The 21,577-nt window shown below is 43.9% G+C and overlaps 1 protein-coding gene across 1 annotated transcript in view; it reads left to right on the plus strand.

Moving 5' to 3' along the window:
* The window catches only part of MORN1 (MORN repeat containing 1), a 417,830-nt gene that overhangs the window by 35,598 nt on the left and 360,655 nt on the right, over positions 1 to 21,577 (plus strand). The window contains exon 5 of the mRNA XM_083163328.1: positions 668 to 758. Coding sequence (XP_083019454.1) covers positions 668 to 758 — 91 coding nt within the window. The remainder of the gene's footprint in view (positions 1 to 667; positions 759 to 21,577) is intronic.

The following is a 21,577-nucleotide window of genomic DNA, read 5'->3' on the forward strand; positions in this document are numbered from 1 at the left end:
TAGTTTCTGCTGTCATTATGATTTAAAAAGAGTAAACACAGTTGTTTGACAATAAATGGCTTCACCCAACCACTTACCATGAGTGAAAGAAAAGTCTATGAGTTATCATTCATATTCTCTGACAAATGGCCAGAAAATCACAAATTCAGCAAGGGTATGTAAACTTATGTGCACAACTGTATATACATTTTGTCTCTGACCCTCAAGCCGCTCACTTCCCATTCCCTTCCAGCAGCTTCCACTCCTCTCTGTGCCCCCCAAGCTTCCTCTCACCTTGTCTTCTGCATGCACAAATCCCGCTCAGCATTGGCTTTTCACTGCAGAGGTGGTGACAGCTTGATGTCACATACGCTATGCTAAAAAAGGAAGCCACTGGGACAGGCTATTCTGTTGGAATTACTGTGCAGAGCTGTGGCAGAGGTGGAACTGAGTTCCCCTACCACTGGAGGTGGTGGAACAGAGTTCCACCTCGTTCCCCCTCACTTTAACCCCTGGTCTTACCTAAACATGGCATTTAAACAGTTTAGTGTGGAGATCCAGGGCAATATACAAACCCTCCGATGCTGTTCCTGTAGCCTGTACAATCTAATTAATAAACAAATTCTTGTAGCAGTGTACAACATCTTTATTCTTCCGTTCATTAACAGTTTCCTTTCATTCCACATAGGACATGGTTTGTTGGTGGACAAAGATGGACAGACCTACTCTGGGGCTTTTCACAACAACAAAAGATACGGAGAAGGGCAAATGACTTTCCAGTGAGTTTTCTTAATTTTACCCCAAATGTCAAGACAAGAGATCAAAGTATTGTTACGTTCATGTCTGTGTGCTGTGTCCCATGAAATAAAATCACAATAAATGTACACAACATACACCACACTATAGCCAAGCTGCCCTTCCTTTACAGAGAATATTTGAACATTCACATCAGTCCCTGCCCCAGTGGAGCTTACAATGTATATTCCCTACCACATGTACACGCACACACAGACATTCTAGGGTTAATTTGTTGGAAGCCAATTAGCCTACCAGTATATTTTTGGATTGTGGGAGGAAACAGGAGTACCCGGAGTAAACCCACACAAGTACGGGGAGAATATACAAACTCTGCACAGTTAGAGCCATGGTGGGAATCGAATAGTTTGCAGATGGAAGTAAACAGTTGTTTTTGCAATTATTATGAAAGTGCCTTTAATTGACCCAAATATACCGTTTATACGCGAGTATAAGTGAACCCGAATATAAGCCGAGGCACCTAATTTTACCACAAAAACTGGGAAAACGTATTGACTCGATTATAAGCCTAGAGTGGGAAATGCGCAGGGTCTAGTGGCACACTGAGACACACTGTACAGGGTCTAGGGGCACACTGACACACACACTGTACAGGGTCTAGGGGCACACTGACACACACGCTGTACAGGGTATAGGGGCACACTGACACACACACTGTACAGGGTATAGGGGCACACTGACACACATACACTTTAAAGGGTATAGGGGCACACTGACACACACACACACACACACACACACACTGTACAGGGTATAGGGGCACACTGACACACACACTGTACAGGGTCTAGGGGCACACTGAGACACACTGTACAGGGTCTAGGGGCACACTGACACACACACTGTACAGGGTATAGGGGCACACTGACACACAAACTGTACAGGGTATAGGGGCACACTGACACACATACACTTTACAGGGTATAGGGTGTGTATGCTAATTATACTGTGTCTCCCACATGTTTTGATCACAAAGCACCTGCTACCTGTGTGCAGATGGTGGTGTAGGCAGCACAAGCTGAGAAATATGTAGTATATACGTCCCTGCACAGTGCAGGGAATGCAGTGATGTGTAGTATCCCGGTCGGGGCCGCTAGGGTTCTCTTCCTCGTTGGGAGGGAGAGGTGTGTCGGATGGAAGACGGGTCACCAGGTGAAGTAAACACGTTCTTTATTTCTCACAGAGGTGAATAATATTAAAGTGCAATAAACATAATATACCGACAACAATTCACCACAATATAGAAATATGTTGCAATACTTTTGGAAAGAACTATGGCAATTAAATTACAGTAAGTAGAACTCGATACCGGCACTAAGGCCCCAAGGATACGTTTACAAGAGTTGCTAGGGATATCACAGCGCAGCCACCAAGTTTGGGTCATAAATCAATGTTAATTCAAAACGTAAACAGTAACTGACAACAAGTCATTTGTTTGCAAGTATCACGCTCACACTTGAATATAAGACTAAACAATGGGTGATCCCAACAGGCCTTCTGATGAATAGGCTAAACCTAATTGTGCAATGGATCCTTAATGTCCTGGAACTCACAGACGCTATGATCTGACCTGTCCACAGGGTTCCAGAGGGGCCCTGGGAGGTGGTCTCAAATGGACGTTGGTACCAGGTGCAGGGGCGGGGCAAAAGCAAGTTCCAGAAAGGGGCGTCAGAGGACGAGGCTGAAGTTGGCTTCTTATTCGGCCAGCTTCTTATTCGAGCTCCAGCTTCTTATTCGAGCTCCAGCTTCTTATTCGAGCTCCAGCTTCTTATTCAGAACAATCACTTTTACAAGGGTTAATGAATCATGGACCACAAATTTCACTGCAGAAATCAACACAGGGGGGTTGCCTACATATGACCCACTTGCAATTTCTTTTGACCAACAATGATTTGGGCAGAAAATGGGCACAAAAATGGGCATGGGTCCCAGATATCATTTTGAATAAGTAGCTGGTGTTCTGCAAGGGTTAAACAGCGTTGGTCAACAAATATTACACTGGAAACCCGCACAGGGGGGTCACTTACATATGACCCACTTGCCAATTCCTTTGACCAACAAGGATTTGGGCAGAAATAGGGCAGTAAAGTGGGCATGGGTCCCAGATGTCTTCATTTTGAATAAGTAGCTGGTGTCCTGCAAGGGTTAAACAGTGTTGGTCAAAACATATTACACTTGAAACCCACACAGGGGGGTTGCCTACATATGACCCACTTGCAATTTCTTTTGACCAACAATGATTTGGGCAGAAAATGAGCACAAAAATGGGCATTGGTCCCAGATGTCATCATTTTGAATAAGTAGCTGGTGTCCTGCAAGGGTTAAACAGCGTTGGTCAAAAAATGTTACACTTGGAATCCACACAGGGGGGTCAGATACACATGACCCACTTGCCATTTCTTTTGACCAACAAGGATTTGGGCAGAAATAGGGCAGTAAAGTGGGCATAGGTCCCAGATGTCATCATTTTGAATAAGTAGCTGGTGTCCTGCAAGGGTTAAACAGCGTTGGTCAAAACATATTACACTGGAAACCCACACAGGGAGGTTGCCTACATATGACCCACTTGCAATTTCTTTTGACCAACAATGATTTGGGCAGAAAATGGGCACAAAAATGGGCATGGGTCCCAGAATCATCATTTTGAATAAGTAGCTTTTGTTCTGCAAGGGTTAAACAGCGTTGGTCAACAAATATTACACTGGAAACCCGCACAGGGGGGTCACTTACATATGACCCACTTGCCAATTCCTTTGACCAACAAGGATTTGGGCAGAAATAGGGCACTAAAGTGGGCATGGGTCCCAGAATCATCATTTTAAATAAGTAGCTGGTGTTCTGCAAGGGTTAAACAGCGTTGGTCAAAAAATCTTACACTTGGAATCCACACAGGGGGGTCAGATACATATGACCCACTTGCCATTTCTTTTGACCAACAATGATTTGGGCAGAAATAGGGCACAAAAATGGGCATGGGTCCCAGATGTCATCATTTTGAATAAGTAGCTGGTGTTCTGCAAGGGTTAAACAGCGTTGGTCAACAAATATTACACTGGAAACCCGCACAGGGGGGTCACTTACATATGACCCACTTGCCAATTCTTTTGACCAACAAGGATTTGGGCAGAAATAGGGCACTAAAGTGGGCATGGGTCCCAGAATCATCATTTTGAATAAGTAGCTGGTGTTCTGCAAGGGTTAAACAGCGTTGGTCAAAAAATCTTATACTTGGAATCCACACAGGGGGGTCAGATACATATGACCCACTTGCCATTTCTTTTCACCAACAAGGATTTGGGCAGAAATAGGGCAGTAAAGTGGGCATAGGTCCCAGATGTCATCATTTTGAATAAGTAGCTGGTGTCCTGCAAGGGTTGAACAGCGTTGGTCAAAACATATTACACTTGAAACCCACACAGGGAGGTTGCCTACATATGACCCACTTGCAATTTCTTTTGACCAACAATGATTTGGGCAGAAAATGGGCACAAAAATGGGCATGGGTCCCAGAATCATCATTTTGAATAAGTAGCTGGTGTTCCGCAAGGGTTAAACAGCGTTGGTCAACAAATATTACACTGAAAACCTGCACTAGGGGGTCACTTACATATCACCCACTTGCCATTTCTTTTGACCAACAAGGATTTGGGCAGAAATAGGGCAGCAAAGTGGGCATAGGTCCCAGATGTCATCATTTTGAATAAGTAGCTGGTGTCCTGCAAGGGTTAAACAGCGTTGGTCAAAAAATGTTACACTGGAAACCCGCACAGGGGGGTCACTTACATATGACCCACTTGCCATTTATTTTGACCAACAAGGATTTGGGCAGTAATAGGGCAGTAAAGTGGGCATGGGTCACAGATGTCATTATTTTGAATAAGTAGCTGGTGTCCTGCAAGGGTTAAACAGTGTTGGTCAAAACATATTACACTTGAAACCCACACAGGGGGGTTGCCTACATATGACCCACTTGCAATTTCTTTTGACCAACAATGATTTGGGCAGAAAATGGGCACAAAAATGGGCATGGGTCCCAGAATCATCATTTTGAATAAGTAGCTGGTGTTCTGCAAGGGTTAAACACCGTTGGTCAACAAATATTACACTGAAAACACGCACTAGGGGGTCACTTACATATCACCCACTTGCCATTTCTTTTGACCAACAAGGATTTGGGCAGAAATAGGGCAGTAAAGTGGGCATAGGTCCCAGATGTCATCATTTTGAATAAGTAGCTGGTGTCCTGCAAGGGTTAAACAGCGTTGGTCAAAAAATGTTACACTGGAAACCCGCACAGGGGGGTCACTTACATATGACCCACTTGCCATTTCTTTTGACCAACAAGGATTTGGGCAGTAATAGGGCAGTAAAGTGGGCATGGGTCACAGATGTCATTATTTTGAATAAGTAGCTGGTGTTCTGCAAGGGTTAAACAGCGTTGGTCAACAAATATTACACTGGAAACCCGCACAGGGGAGTCACTTACATATGACGCACTTGCCATTTCTTTTGACCAACAAGGATTTGGGCAGAAATAGGGCACTAAAGTGGGCATGGGTCCCAGAATCATCATTTTGAATAAGTAGCTGGTGTTCTGCAAGGGTTAAACAGCGTTGGTCAGAAAATCTTACACTTGGAATCCACACAGGGGGGTCAGATACATATGACCCACTTGCCATTTCTTTTGACCAACAAGGATTTGGGCAGAAATAGGGCAGTAAAGGGGGCATAGGTCCCAGATGTCATCATTTTGAATAAGTAGCTGGTGTCCTGCAAGGGTTAAACAGCGTTGGTCAAAACATATTACACTTGAAACCCACACAGGTAGGTTGCCTACATATGACCCACTTGCAATTTCTTTTGACCAACAATGATTTGGGCAGAAAATGGGCACAAAAATGGGCATGGGTCCCAGAATCATCATTTTGAATAAGTAGCTGGTGTTCTGCAAGGGTTAAACAGCGTTGGTCAACAAATATTACACTGAAAACCCGCACTAGGGGGTCACTTACATATCACCCACTTGCCATTTCTTTTGACCAACAAGGATTTGGGCAGAAATAGGGCAGTAAAGTGGGCATAGGTCCCAGATGTCATCATTTTGAATAAGTAGCTGGTGTCCTGCAAGGGTTAAACAGCGTATGTCAAAAAATGTTACACTGGAAACCCGCACAGGGGAGTCACTTATATATGACCCACTTGCCATTTCTTTTGACCAACAAGGATTTGGGCAGTAAAGTGGGCATGGGTCCCAAAATTATCATTTTGAATAAGTAGCTGGTGTCCTGCAAGGGTTAAACAGCGTTGGTCAAAAAATATTACACTGGAAACCCGCACAGGGGGGTCAATTACATATGACCCACTTTCCATTTCATTTGACCAACAAGGATTTGGGCAGAAATAGGGCAGTAAAGTGGGCATAGGTCCCAGATGTCATCATTTTGAATAAGTAGCTGGTGTCCTGCAAGGGTTAAACAGCATTGGTCAAAAAATATTACACTGGAAACCCGCACAGGGGGGTCACTTACATATGACCCACTTTCCATTTCATTTGACCAACAAGGATTTGGGCAGAAATAGGGCAGTAAAGTGGGCATGGGTCCCAGAATCATCATTTTGAATAAGTAGCTGGTGTTCTGCAAGGGTTAAACAGCGTTGGTCAACAAATATTACACTGAAAACCCGCACTAGGGGGTCGCTTACATATGACCCACTTGCCATTTCTTTTGACCAACAAGGATTTGGGCAGAAATAGGGCAGTAAAGTGGGCATAGGTCCCAGATGTCCTCATTTTGAATAAGTAGCTGGTGTCCTGCAAGGGTTAAACAGCGTTGGTCAAAAAATGTTACACTGGAAACCCGCACAGGGGGGTCACTTACATATGACCCACTTGCCATTTCTTTTGACCAACAAGGATTTGGGCAGAAATAGGGCAGTAAAGTGGGCATAGGTCCCAGATGTCATCATTTTGAATAAGTAGCTGGTGGCCTGCAAGGGTTAAACAGCGTTGGTCAAAAAATGTTACACTGGAAACCCGCACAGGGGGGTCACTTACATATGACCCACTTGCCATTTCTTTTGACCAACAAGGATTTGGGCAGAAATAGGGCAGTAAAGTGGGCATAGGTCCTAGATGTCATCATTTTGAATAAGTAGCTGGTGTCCTGCAAGGGTTAAACAGTGTTGGTCAAAACATATTACACTTGAAACCCACACAGGGGGGTTGCCTACATATGACCCACTTGCAATTTCTTTTGACCAACAATGATTTGGGCAGAAAATGGGCACAAAAATGGGCATGGGTCCCCGAATCATCATTTTGAATAAGTATCTGGTGTCCTGCAAGGGTTAAACAGCGTTGGTCAAAAAATGTTACACTTGGAATCCACACAGGGGGGTCAGATACATATGACCCACTTGCCATTTCTTTTGCCCAACAAGGATTTGGGCAGAAATAGGGCAGTAAAGTGGGCATGGGTCCCAGAATCATCATTTTGAATAAGTAGCTGGTGTCCTGCAAGGGTTAAACAGTGTTGGTCAAAACATATTACACTTGAAACCCACACAGGGGGGTTGCCTACATATGCCCCACTTGCAATTTCTTTTGACCAACAATGATTTCGGCAGAAAATGGGCACAAAAATGGGCATGGGTCCCAGATGTCATCATTTTGAATAAGTAGCTGGTGTCCTGCAAGGGTTAAACAGCGTTGGTCAAAAAATGTTACACTTGGAATCCACACAGGGGGGTCAGATACATATGACCCACTTGCCATTTCTTTTGACCAACAAGGATTTGGGCAGAAATAGGGCAGTAAAATGGGCATGGGTCCCAGAATCATCATTTTGAATAAGTAGCTGGTGTTCTGCAAGGGTTAAACAGTGTTGGTCAAAACATATTACACTTGAAACCCACACAGGGGGGTTGCCTACATGTGACCCACTTGCAATTTCTTTTGACCAACAATTATTTGGGCAGAAAATGGGCACAAAAATGGGCATGGGTCCCAGATGTCATCATTTTGAATAAGTAGCTGGTGTCCTGCAAGGGTTAAACAGCGTTGGTCAAAAAATGTTACACTTGGAATCCACACAGGGGGGTCAGATACATATGACCCACTTGCCATTTCTTTTGACCAACAAGGATTTGGGCAGAAATAGGGCAGTAAAATGGGCATGGGTCCCAGAATCATCATTTTGAATAAGTAGCTGGTGTTCTGCAAGGGTTAAACAGTGTTGGTCAAAACATATTACGCTTGAAACCCACACAGGGGGGTTGCCTACATATGACCCACTTACAATTTCTTTTGACCAACACTGTTTAACCCTTGCAGAACATCAGCTACTTATTCGAAATGATGACATCTGTGACCCATGCCCACTTTACTGCCCTATTATTGCCCAAATCCTTGTTGGTCAAAAGAAATGGCAAGTGGATCATATGTATGTGACCCCCCTGTGCGGGTTTCCAGTGTAAAATTTTTTGACCAACGCTGTTTAACCCTTGCAGGACACCAGCTACTTATTCAAAATGATGACATCTGGGACCTATGCCCACTTTACTGCCCTATTTCTGTCCAAATCCTTGTTGGTTAAAAGAAATGGCAAGTGGGTGATATGTAACTGACCCCCTAGTGCGGATTTTCAGTGTAATATTTGTTGACCAACGCTGTTTAACCCTTGCAGAACACCAGCTACTTATTCAAAATGATGATTCTGGGACCCATACCCATTTTTGTGCCCATTTTCAGGCCAAATCATTGTTGGTCAAAAGAAATTGCAAGTGGGTCATATGTAGGCAACCTCCCTGTGTGGGTTTCAAGTGTAATATGTTTTGACCAACGCTGTTTAACCCTTGCAGAACACCAGCTACTTATTCAAAATGATGACATCTGGGACCTATGCCCACTTTACTGCCCTATTTCTGCCCAAATCCTTGTTGGTCAAAAGAAATGGCAAGTGGGTCATATGTAAGTGACCCCCCTTTGCGGGTTTCCAGTGTAATATTTGTTGACCAACGCTGTTTAACTCTTGCAGAACACCAGCTACTTATTCAAAATGATGATTCTGGGACCCATGCCCACTTTAGTGCCCTATTTCTGCCCAAATCCTTGTTGGTCAAAAGAAATGGCAAGTGGGTGATATGTAAGTGACCCCCTAGTGCGGGTTTTCAGTGTAATATTTGTTGACCAACGCTGTTTAACCCTTGCAGAACACCAGCTACTTATTCAAAATGATGATTCTGGGACCCATGCCCACTTTAGTGCCCTATTTCTGCTCAAATCCTTGTTGGTCAAAAGAAATGGCAAGTGGGTCATATGTAAGTGACCCCCCTGTGCGGGTTTCCAGTGTAATATTTGTTGACCAACGCTGTTTAACCCTTGCAGAACACCAGCTACTTATTCAAAATAATGATTCTGGGACCCATGCCCACTTTAGTACCCTATTTCTGCCCAAATCCTTGTTGGTTAAAAGAAATGGCAAGTGGTCATATGTAAGTGACCCCCCTGTGCAGGTTTCCAGTGTAATATTTTTTGACCAACGCTGTTTAACCCTTGCAGAACACCAGCTACTTATTCAAAATGATGATTCTGGGACCCATGCCCATTTTTGTGCCCATTTTCTGCCCAAATCAATGTTGGTCAAAAGAAATTGCAAGTGGGTCATATGTAGGCAACCTCCCTGTGTGGGTTTCAAGTGTAATATGTTTTGACCAACGCTGTTTAACCCTTGCAGGACACCAGCTACTTATTCAAAATGATGACATCTGGGACTTATGCCCACTTTACTGCCCTATTTCTGCCCAAATCCTTGTTGGTCAAAAGAAATGGCAAGTGGGTCATATGTATCTGACCCCCCTGTGTGGATTCCAAGTGTAAAATTTTTTGACCAACGCTGTTTAACCCTTGCAGAACACCAGCTACTTATTCAAAATGATGATTCTGGGACCCATGCCCACTTTAGTGCCCTATTTCTGCCCAAATCCTTGTTGGTCAAAAGAAATGGCAAGTGGGTCATATGTAAGTGACCCCCTAGTGCGGGTTTTCAGTGTAATATTTGTTGACCAACGCTGTTTAACCCTTGCAGAACACCAGCTACTTATTCAAAATGATGATTCTGGGACCCATGCCCACTTTAGTACCCTATTTCTGCCCAAATTCTTGTTGGTCAAAAGAAATGGCAAGTGGGTCATATGTAAGTGACCCCCCCTGTGCAGGTTTCCAGTGTAATATTTTTTGACCAACGCTGTTTAACCCTTGCAGAGCACCAGCTACTTATTCAAAATGATGATTCTGGGACCCATGCCCATTTTTGTGCCCATTTTCTGCCCAAATCATTGTTGGTCAAAAGATATTGCAAGTGGGTCATATGTAGGCAACCTCCCTGTGTGGGTTTCAAGTGTAATATGTTTTGACCAACACTGTTTAACCCTTGCAGGACACCAGCTACTTATTCAAAATGATGACATCTGGGACTTATGCCCACTTTACTGCCCTATTTCTGCCCAAATCCTTGTTGGTCAAAAGAAATGGCAAGTGGGTCATATGTATCTGACCCCCCTGTGTGGATTCCAAGTGTAACATTTTTTGACCAACGCTGTTTAACCTTTGCAGAACACCAGCTACTTATTCAAAATGATGATTCTGGGACCCATGCCCACTTTAGTGCCCTATTTCTGCTGAAATCCTTGTTGGTCAAAAGAAATGGCAAGTGGGTCATATGTAAGTGACCCCCTAGTGCTGGTTTTCAGTGTAATATTTGTTGACCAACGCTGTTTAACCCTTGCAGAACACCAGCTACTTATTCAAAATGATGATTCTGGGACCCATGCCCACTTTAGTGCCCTATTTCTGCCCAAATCCTTGTTGGTCAAAAGAAATGGCAAGTGGGTCATATGTAAGTGACCCCCCTGTGCGGGTTTCCAGTGTAATATTTGTTGACCAACGCTGTTTAACCCTTGCAGAACACCAGCTACTTTTTCAAAATGATGATTCTGGGACCCATGCCCACTTTAGTGCCCTATTTCTGCCCAAATCCTTGTTGGTCAAAAGAAATGGCAAGTGGGTCATATGTAAGTGACCCCCCTGTGCGGGTTTCCAGTGTAACATTTTTTGACCAACGCTGTTTAACCCTTGCAGGACACCAGCTACTTATTCAAAATGATGATTCTGGGACCCATGCCCACTTTACTACCCTATTACTGCCCAAATCCTTGTTGGTCAAAAGAAATGGCAAGTGGGTCATATGTATCTGACCCCCCTGTGTGGATTCCAAGTGTAAAATTTTTTGACCAACGCTGTTTAACCCTTGCAGGACACCAGCTACTTATTCAAAATGATGACATCTGGGACCTATGCCCACTTTGCTGCCCTATTTCTGCCCAAATCCTTGTGGGTCAAAAGAAATGGCAAGTGGGTCATATGTAAGTGACCCCCCTGTGCGGGTTTCCAGTGTAATATTTGTTGACCAACGCTGTTTAACCCTTGCAGAACACCAGCTACTTATTCAAAATGATGATTCTGGGACCCATGCCCACTTTAGTGCCCTATTTCTGCCCAAATCCTTGTTGGTCAAAAGAAATGGCAAGTGGGTGATATGTAAGTGACCCCCTAGTGCGGGTTTTCAGTGTAATAATTGTTGACCAACGCTGTTTAACCCTTTCAGAACACCAGCTACTTATTCAAAATGATGATTCTGGGACCCATGCCCATTTTTGTGCCCATTTTCTGCCCAAATCATTGTTGGTCAAAAGAAATTGCAAGTGGGTCATATGTAGTCAACCCCCCTGTGTGGGTTTCAAGTGTAATATGTTTTGACCAACACTGTTTAACCCTTGCAGCACACCAGCTACTTATTCAAAATGATGATTCTGGGACCCATGCCCACTTTAATGCCCTATTTCTGCCCAAATCCATGTTGGTCAAAAGAAATGGCAAGTGGGTCATATGTAAGTGACCCCCCTGTGCGGGTTTCCAGTGTAACATTTTTTGACCAACGCTGTTTAACCCTTGCAGGACACCAGCTACTTATTCAAAATGATGACATCTGGACCTATGCCCACTTTACTGCCCTATTTCTGCCCAAACCCTTGTTGGTCAAAAGAAATGGCAAGTGGGTGATATGTAAGTGACCCCCCTGTGCGGGTTTCCAGTGTAATATTTTTTGACCAACGCTGTTTAACCCTTGCAGGACACCAGCTACTTATTCAAAATGATGATTCTGGGACCCATGCCCATTTTAGTGCCCTATTTCTGCCCAAATCCTTGTTGGTCAAAAGAAATGGCAAGTGGGTCATATGTAAGTGACCCCCCTGTGCGGGTTTCCAGTGTAATATTTGTTGACCAACGCTGTTTAACCCTTGCAGAACACCAGCTACTTATTCAAAATGATGATTCTGGGACCCATGCCCATTTTTGTGCCCATTTTCTGCCCAAATCATTGTTGGTCAAAAGAAGTTGCAAGTGGGTCATGTGTAGGCAACCTCCCTGTGTGGGTTTCAAGTGTAATATGTTTTGACCAACGCTGTTTAACCCTTGCAGGCCACCAGCTACTTATTCAAAATGATGACATCTGGGACCTATGCCCACTTTACTGCCCTATTTCTGCCCAAATCCTTGTTGGTCAAAAGAAATGGCAAGTGGGTCATATGTAATTGACCCCCCTGTGCGGGTTTCCAGTGTAATATTTTTTGACCAACGCTGTTTAACCCTTGCAGAACACCAGCTACTTATTCAAAATGATGATTCTGGGACCCATGCCCATTTTTGTGCCCATTTTCTGCCCAAATCATTGTTGGTCAAAAGAAGTTGCAAGTGGGTCATATGTAGGCAACCCCCCTGTGTGGGTTTCAAGTGTAATATGCTTTGACCAACACTGTTTAACCCTTGCAGGACACCAGCTACTTATTCAAAATGATGATTCTGGGACCCATGCCCACTTTACTGCCCTATTTCTGCCCAAATCCTTGTTGGTCAAAAGAAATGGCAAGTGGGTCATATGTATCTGACCCCCCTGTGTGGATTCCAAGTGTATCATTTTTTGACCAACGCTGTTTAACCCTTGCAGGACACCAGCTACTTATTCAAAATGATGACATCTGGAACCTATGCCCACTTTACTGCCCTATTTCTGCCCAAATCCTTGTTGGTCAAAAGAAATGGCAAGTGGGTCATATGTAATTGACCCCCCTGTGCGGGTTTCCAGTGTAATATTTTTTGACCAACGCTGTTTAACCCTTGCAGAACACCAGCTACTTATTCAAAATAATGATTCTGGGACCCATGCCCACTTTAGTACCCTATTTCTGCCCAAATCCTTGTTGGTTAAAAGAAATGGCAAGTGGTCATATGTAAGTGACCCCCCTGTGCAGGTTTCCAGTGTAATATTTTTTGACCAACGCTGTTTAACCCTTGCAGAACACCAGCTACTTATTCAAAATGATGATTCTGGGACCCATGCCCATTTTTGTGCCCATTTTCTGCCCAAATCAATGTTGGTCAAAAGAAATTGCAAGTGGGTCATATGTAGGCAACCTCCCTGTGTGGGTTTCAAGTGTAATATGTTTTGACCAACGCTGTTTAACCCTTGCAGGACACCAGCTACTTATTCAAAATGATGACATCTGGGACTTATGCCCACTTTACTGCCCTATTTCTGCCCAAATCCTTGTTGGTCAAAAGAAATGGCAAGTGGGTCATATGTATCTGACCCCCCTGTGTGGATTCCAAGTGTAAAATTTTTTGACCAACGCTGTTTAACCCTTGCAGAACACCAGCTACTTATTCAAAATGATGATTCTGGGACCCATGCCCACTTTAGTGCCCTATTTCTGCCCAAATCCTTGTTGGTCAAAAGAAATGGCAAGTGGGTCATATGTAAGTGACCCCCTAGTGCGGGTTTTCAGTGTAATATTTGTTGACCAACGCTGTTTAACCCTTGCAGAACACCAGCTACTTATTCAAAATGATGATTCTGGGACCCATGCCCACTTTAGTACCCTATTTCTGCCCAAATTCTTGTTGGTCAAAAGAAATGGCAAGTGGGTCATATGTAAGTGACCCCCCCTGTGCAGGTTTCCAGTGTAATATTTTTTGACCAACGCTGTTTAACCCTTGCAGAGCACCAGCTACTTATTCAAAATGATGATTCTGGGACCCATGCCCATTTTTGTGCCCATTTTCTGCCCAAATCATTGTTGGTCAAAAGATATTGCAAGTGGGTCATATGTAGGCAACCTCCCTGTGTGGGTTTCAAGTGTAATATGTTTTGACCAACACTGTTTAACCCTTGCAGGACACCAGCTACTTATTCAAAATGATGACATCTGGGACTTATGCCCACTTTACTGCCCTATTTCTGCCCAAATCCTTGTTGGTCAAAAGAAATGGCAAGTGGGTCATATGTATCTGACCCCCCTGTGTGGATTCCAAGTGTAACATTTTTTGACCAACGCTGTTTAACCTTTGCAGAACACCAGCTACTTATTCAAAATGATGATTCTGGGACCCATGCCCACTTTAGTGCCCTATTTCTGCTGAAATCCTTGTTGGTCAAAAGAAATGGCAAGTGGGTCATATGTAAGTGACCCCCTAGTGCTGGTTTTCAGTGTAATATTTGTTGACCAACGCTGTTTAACCCTTGCAGAACACCAGCTACTTATTCAAAATGATGATTCTGGGACCCATGCCCACTTTAGTGCCCTATTTCTGCCCAAATCCTTGTTGGTCAAAAGAAATGGCAAGTGGGTCATATGTAAGTGACCCCCCTGTGCGGGTTTCCAGTGTAATATTTGTTGACCAACGCTGTTTAACCCTTGCAGAACACCAGCTACTTTTTCAAAATGATGATTCTGGGACCCATGCCCACTTTAGTGCCCTATTTCTGCCCAAATCCTTGTTGGTCAAAAGAAATGGCAAGTGGGTCATATGTAAGTGACCCCCCTGTGCGGGTTTCCAGTGTAACATTTTTTGACCAACGCTGTTTAACCCTTGCAGGACACCAGCTACTTATTCAAAATGATGATTCTGGGACCCATGCCCACTTTACTACCCTATTACTGCCCAAATCCTTGTTGGTCAAAAGAAATGGCAAGTGGGTCATATGTATCTGACCCCCCTGTGTGGATTCCAAGTGTAAAATTTTTTGACCAACGCTGTTTAACCCTTGCAGGACACCAGCTACTTATTCAAAATGATGACATCTGGGACCTATGCCCACTTTGCTGCCCTATTTCTGCCCAAATCCTTGTGGGTCAAAAGAAATGGCAAGTGGGTCATATGTAAGTGACCCCCCTGTGCGGGTTTCCAGTGTAATATTTGTTGACCAACGCTGTTTAACCCTTGCAGAACACCAGCTACTTATTCAAAATGATGATTCTGGGACCCATGCCCACTTTAGTGCCCTATTTCTGCCCAAATCCTTGTTGGTCAAAAGAAATGGCAAGTGGGTGATATGTAAGTGACCCCCTAGTGCGGGTTTTCAGTGTAATAATTGTTGACCAACGCTGTTTAACCCTTTCAGAACACCAGCTACTTATTCAAAATGATGATTCTGGGACCCATGCCCATTTTTGTGCCCATTTTCTGCCCAAATCATTGTTGGTCAAAAGAAATTGCAAGTGGGTCATATGTAGTCAACCCCCCTGTGTGGGTTTCAAGTGTAATATGTTTTGACCAACACTGTTTAACCCTTGCAGCACACCAGCTACTTATTCAAAATGATGATTCTGGGACCCATGCCCACTTTAATGCCCTATTTCTGCCCAAATCCATGTTGGTCAAAAGAAATGGCAAGTGGGTCATATGTAAGTGACCCCCCTGTGCGGGTTTCCAGTGTAACATTTTTTGACCAACGCTGTTTAACCCTTGCAGGACACCAGCTACTTATTCAAAATGATGACATCTGGACCTATGCCCACTTTACTGCCCTATTTCTGCCCAAACCCTTGTTGGTCAAAAGAAATGGCAAGTGGGTGATATGTAAGTGACCCCCCTGTGCGGGTTTCCAGTGTAATATTTTTTGACCAACGCTGTTTAACCCTTGCAGGACACCAGCTACTTATTCAAAATGATGATTCTGGGACCCATGCCCATTTTAGTGCCCTATTTCTGCCCAAATTCTTGTTGGTCAAAAGAAATGGCAAGTGGGTCATATGTAAGTGACCCCCCTGTGCGGGTTTCCAGTGTAATATTTGTTGACCAACGCTGTTTAACCCTTGCAGAACACCAGCTACTTATTCAAAATGATGATTCTGGGACCCATGCCCATTTTTGTGCCCATTTTCTGCCCAAATCATTGTTGGTCAAAAGAAGTTGCAAGTGGGTCATGTGTAGGCAACCTCCCTGTGTGGGTTTCAAGTGTAATATGTTTTGACCAACGCTGTTTAACCCTTGCAGGCCACCAGCTACTTATTCAAAATGATGACATCTGGGACCTATGCCCACTTTACTGCCCTATTTCTGCCCAAATCCTTGTTGGTCAAAAGAAATGGCAAGTGGGTCATATGTAATTGACCCCCCTGTGCGGGTTTCCAGTGTAATATTTTTTGACCAACGCTGTTTAACCCTTGCAGAACACCAGCTACTTATTCAAAATGATGATTCTGGGACCCATGCCCACTTTAGTGCCCTATTTCTGCCCAAATCCTTGTTGGTCAAAAGAAATGGCAAGTGGGTCATATGTAAGTGACCCCCCTGTGCGGGTTTCCAGTGTAATATTTGTTGACCAACGCTGTTTAACCCTTGCAGAACACCAGCTACTTATTCAAAATGATGATTCTGGGACCCATGCCCATTTTTGTGCCCATTTTCTGCCCAAATCATTGTTGGTCAAAAGAAGTTGCAAGTGGGTCATATGTAGGCAACCCCCCTGTGTGGGTTTCAAGTGTAATATGCTTTGACCAACACTGTTTAACCCTTGCAGGACACCAGCTACTTATTCAAAATGATGATTCTGGGACCCATGCCCACTTTACTGCCCTATTTCTGCCCAAATCCTTGTTGGTCAAAAGAAATGGCAAGTGGGTCATATGTATCTGACCCCCCTGTGTGGATTCCAAGTGTATCATTTTTTGACCAACGCTGTTTAACCCTTGCAGGACACCAGCTACTTATTCAAAATGATGACATCTGGAACCTATGCCCACTTTACTGCCCTATTTCTGCCCAAATCCTTGTTGGTCAAAAGAAATGGCAAGTGGGTCATATGTAATTGACCCCCCTGTGCGGGTTTCCAGTGTAATGTTTTTTGACCAACGCTGTTTAACCCTTACAGGACACCAGCTACTTATTCAAAATAATGATTCTGGGACCCATGCCCACTTTAGTACCCTATTTCTGCCCAAATCCTTGTTGGTTAAAAGAAATGGCAAGTGGTCATATGTAAGTGACCCCCCTGTGCAGGTTTCCAGTGTAATATTTTTTGACCAACGCTGTTTAACCCTTGCAGAACACCAGCTACTTATTCAAAATGATGATTCTGGGACCCATGCCCATTTTTGTGCCCATTTTCTGCCCAAATCATTGTTGGTCAAAAGAAGTTGCAAGTGGGTCATGTGTAGGCAACCTCCCTGTGTGGGTTTCAAGTGTAATATGTTTTGACCAACGCTGTTTAACCCTTGCAGGCCACCAGCTACTTATTCAAAATGATGACATCTGGGACCTATGCCCACTTTACTGCCCTATTTCTGCCCAAATCCTTGTTGGTCAAAAGAAATGGCAAGTGGGTCATATGTAATTGACCCCCCTGTGCGGGTTTCCAGTGTAATATTTTTTGACCAACGCTGTTTAACCCTTGCAGAACACCAGCTACTTATTCAAAATGATGATTCTGGGACCCATGCCCACTTTAGTGCCCTATTTCTGCCCAAATCCTTGTTGGTCAAAAGAAATGGCAAGTGGGTCATATGTAAGTGACCCCCCTGTGCGGGTTTCCAGTGTAATATTTGTTGACCAACGCTGTTTAACCCTTGCAGAACACCAGCTACTTATTCAAAATGATGATTCTGGGACCCATGCCCATTTTTGTGCCCATTTTCTGCCCAAATCATTGTTGGTCAAAAGAAGTTGCAAGTGGGTCATATGTAGGCAACCCCCCTGTGTGGGTTTCAAGTGTAATATGCTTTGACCAACACTGTTTAACCCTTGCAGGACACCAGCTACTTATTCAAAATGATGATTCTGGGACCCATGCCCACTTTACTGCCCTATTTCTGCCCAAATCCTTGTTGGTCAAAAGAAATGGCAAGTGGGTCATATGTATCTGACCCCCCTGTGTGGATTCCAAGTGTATCATTTTTTGACCAACGCTGTTTAACCCTTGCAGGACACCAGCTACTTATTCAAAATGATGACATCTGGAACCTATGCCCACTTTACTGCCCTATTTCTGCCCAAATCCTTGTTGGTCAAAAGAAATGGCAAGTGGGTCATATGTAATTGACCCCCCTGTGCGGGTTTCCAGTGTAATATTTTTTGACCAACGCTGTTTAACCCTTACAGGACACCAGCTACTTATTCAAAATAATGATTCTGGGACCCATGCCCACTTTAGTACCCTATTTCTGCCCAAATCCTTGTTGGTTAAAAGAAATGGCAAGTGGTCATATGTAAGTGACCCCCCTGTGCAGGTTTCCAGTGTAATATTTTTTGACCAACGCTGTTTAACCCTTGCAGAACACCAGCTACTTATTCAAAATGATGATTCTGGGACCCATGCCCATTTTTGTGCCCATTTTCTGCCCAAATCAATGTTGGTCAAAAGAAATTGCAAGTGGGTCATATGTAGGCAACCTCCCTGTGTGGGTTTCAAGTGTAATATGTTTTGACCAACGCTGTTTAACCCTTGCAGGACACCAGCTACTTATTCAAAATGATGACATCTGGGACTTATGCCCACTTTACTGCCCTATTTCTGCCCAAATCCTTGTTGGTCAAAAGAAATGGCAAGTGGGTCATATGTATCTGACCCCCCTGTGTGGATTCCAAGTGTAAAATTTTTTGACCAACGCTGTTTAACCCTTGCAGAACACCAGCTACTTATTCAAAATGATGATTCTGGGACCCATGCCCACTTTAGTGCCCTATTTCTGCCCAAATCCTTGTTGGTCAAAAGAAATGGCAAGTGGGTCATATGTAAGTGACCCCCTAGTGCGGGTTTTCAGTGTAATATTTGTTGACCAACGCTGTTTAACCCTTGCAGAACACCAGCTACTTATTCAAAATGATGATTCTGGGACCCATGCCCACTTTAGTACCCTATTTCTGCCCAAATTCTTGTTGGTCAAAAGAAATGGCAAGTGGGTCATATGTAAGTGACCCCCCCTGTGCAGGTTTCCAGTGTAATATTTTTTGACCAACGCTGTTTAACCCTTGCAGAGCACCAGCTACTTATTCAAAATGATGATTCTGGGACCCATGCCCATTTTTGTGCCCATTTTCTGCCCAAATCATTGTTGGTCAAAAGTTATTGCAAGTGGGTCATATGTAGGCAACCTCCCTGTGTGGGTTTCAAGTGTAATATGTTTTGACCAACACTGTTTAACCCTTGCAGGACACCAGCTACTTATTCAAAATGATGACATCTGGGACTTATGCCCACTTTACTGCCCTATTTCTGCCCAAATCCTTGTTGGTCAAAAGAAATGGCAAGTGGGTCATAGTATCTGACCCCCCTGTGTGGATTCCAAGTGTAACATTTTTTGACCAACGCTGTTTAACCTTTGCAGAACACCAGCTACTTATTCAAAATGATGATTCTGGGACCCATGCCCACTTTAGTGCCCTATTTCTGCTGAAATCCTTGTTGGTCAAAAGAAATGGCAAGTGGGTCATATGTAAGTGACCCCCTAGTGCTGGTTTTCAGTGTAATATTTGTTGACCAACGCTGTTTAACCCTTGCAGAACACCAGCTACTTATTCAAAATGATGATTCTGGGACCCATGCCCACTTTAGTGCCCTATTTCTGCCCAAATCCTTGTTGGTCAAAAGAAATGGCAAGTGGGTCATATGTAAGTGACCCCCCTGTGCGGGTTTCCAGTGTAATATTTGTTGACCAACGCTGTTTAACCCTTGCAGAACACCAGCTACTTTTTCAAAATGATGATTCTGGGACCCATGCCCACTTTAGTGCCCTATTTCTGCCCAAATCCTTGTTGGTCAAAAGAAATGGCAAGTGGGTCATATGTAAGTGACCCCCCTGTGCGGGTTTCCAGTGTAACATTTTTTGACCAACGCTGTTTAACCCTTGCAGGACACCAGCTACTTATTCAAAATGATGATTCTGGGACCCATGCCCACTTTACTACCCTATTACTGCCCAAATCCTTGTTGGTCAAAAGAAATGGCAAGTGGGTCATATGTATCTGACCCCCCTGTGTGGATTCCAAGTGTAAAATTTTTTGACCAACGCTGTTTAACCCTTGCAGGACACCAGCTACTTATTCAAAATGATGACATCTGGGACCTATGCCCACTTTGCTGCCCTATTTCTGCCCAAATCCTTGTGGGTCAAAAGAAATGGCAAGTGGGTCATATGTAAGTGACCCCCCTGTGCGGGTTTCCAGTGTAATATTTGTTGACCAACGCTGTTTAACCCTTGCAGAACACCAGCTACTTATTCAAAATGATGATTCTGGGACCCATGCCCACTTTAGTGCCCTATTTCTGCCCAAATCCTTGTTGGTCAAAAGAAATGGCAAGTGGGTGATATGTAAGTGACCCCCTAGTGCGGGTTTTCAGTGTAATAATTGTTGACCAACGCTGTTTAACCCTTTCAGAACACCAGCTACTTATTCAAAATGATGATTCTGGGACCCATGCCCATTTTTGTGCCCATTTTCTGCCCAAATCATTGTTGGTCAAAAGAAATTGCAAGTGGGTCATATGTAGTCAACCCCCCTGTGTGGGTTTCAAGTGTAATATGTTTTGACCAACACTGTTTAACCCTTGCAGCACACCAGCTACTTATTCAAAATGATGATTCTGGGACCCATGCCCACTTTACTGCCCTATTTCTGCCCAAATCCATGTTGGTCAAAAGAAATGGCAAGTGGGTCATATGTAAGTGACCCCCCTGTGCGGGTTTCCAGTGTAATATTTTTTGACCAACGCTGTTTAACCCTTGCAGGACACCAGCTACTTATTCAAAATGATGATTCTGGGACCCATGCCCATTTTAGTGCCCTATTTCTGCCCAAATCCTTGTTGGTCAAAAGAAATGGCAAGTGGGTCATATGTAAGTGACCCCCCTGTGCGGGTTTCCAGTGTAATATTTGTTGACCAACGCTGTTTAACCCTTGCAGAACACCAGCTACTTATTCAAAATGATGATTCTGGGACCCATGCCCATTTTTGTGCCCATTTTCTGCCCAAATCATTGTTGGTCAAAAGAAGTTGCAAGTGGGTCATGTGTAGGCAACCTCCCTGTGTGGGTTTCAAGTGTAATATGTTTTGACCAACGCTGTTTAACCCTTGCAGGCCACCAGCTACTTATTCAAAATGATGACATCTGGGACCTATGCCCACTTTACTGCCCTATTTCTGCCCAAATCCTTGTTGGTCAAAAGAAATGGCAAGTGGGTCATATGTAATTGACCCCCCTGTGCGGGTTTCCAGTGTAATATTTTTTGACCAACGCTGTTTAACCCTTGCAGAACACCAGCTACTTATTCAAAATGATGATTCTGGGACCCATGCCCACTTTAGTGCCCTATTTCTGCCCAAATCCTTGTTGGTCAAAAGAAATGGCAAGTGGGTCATATGTAAGTGACCCCCCTGTGCGGGTT

The sequence above is a fragment of the Crinia signifera genome, chromosome 19 (assembly GCF_055691185.1).
Source record: "Crinia signifera chromosome 19, ASM5569118v1, whole genome shotgun sequence".
Lineage (NCBI taxonomy): Eukaryota > Metazoa > Chordata > Amphibia > Anura > Myobatrachidae > Crinia > Crinia signifera.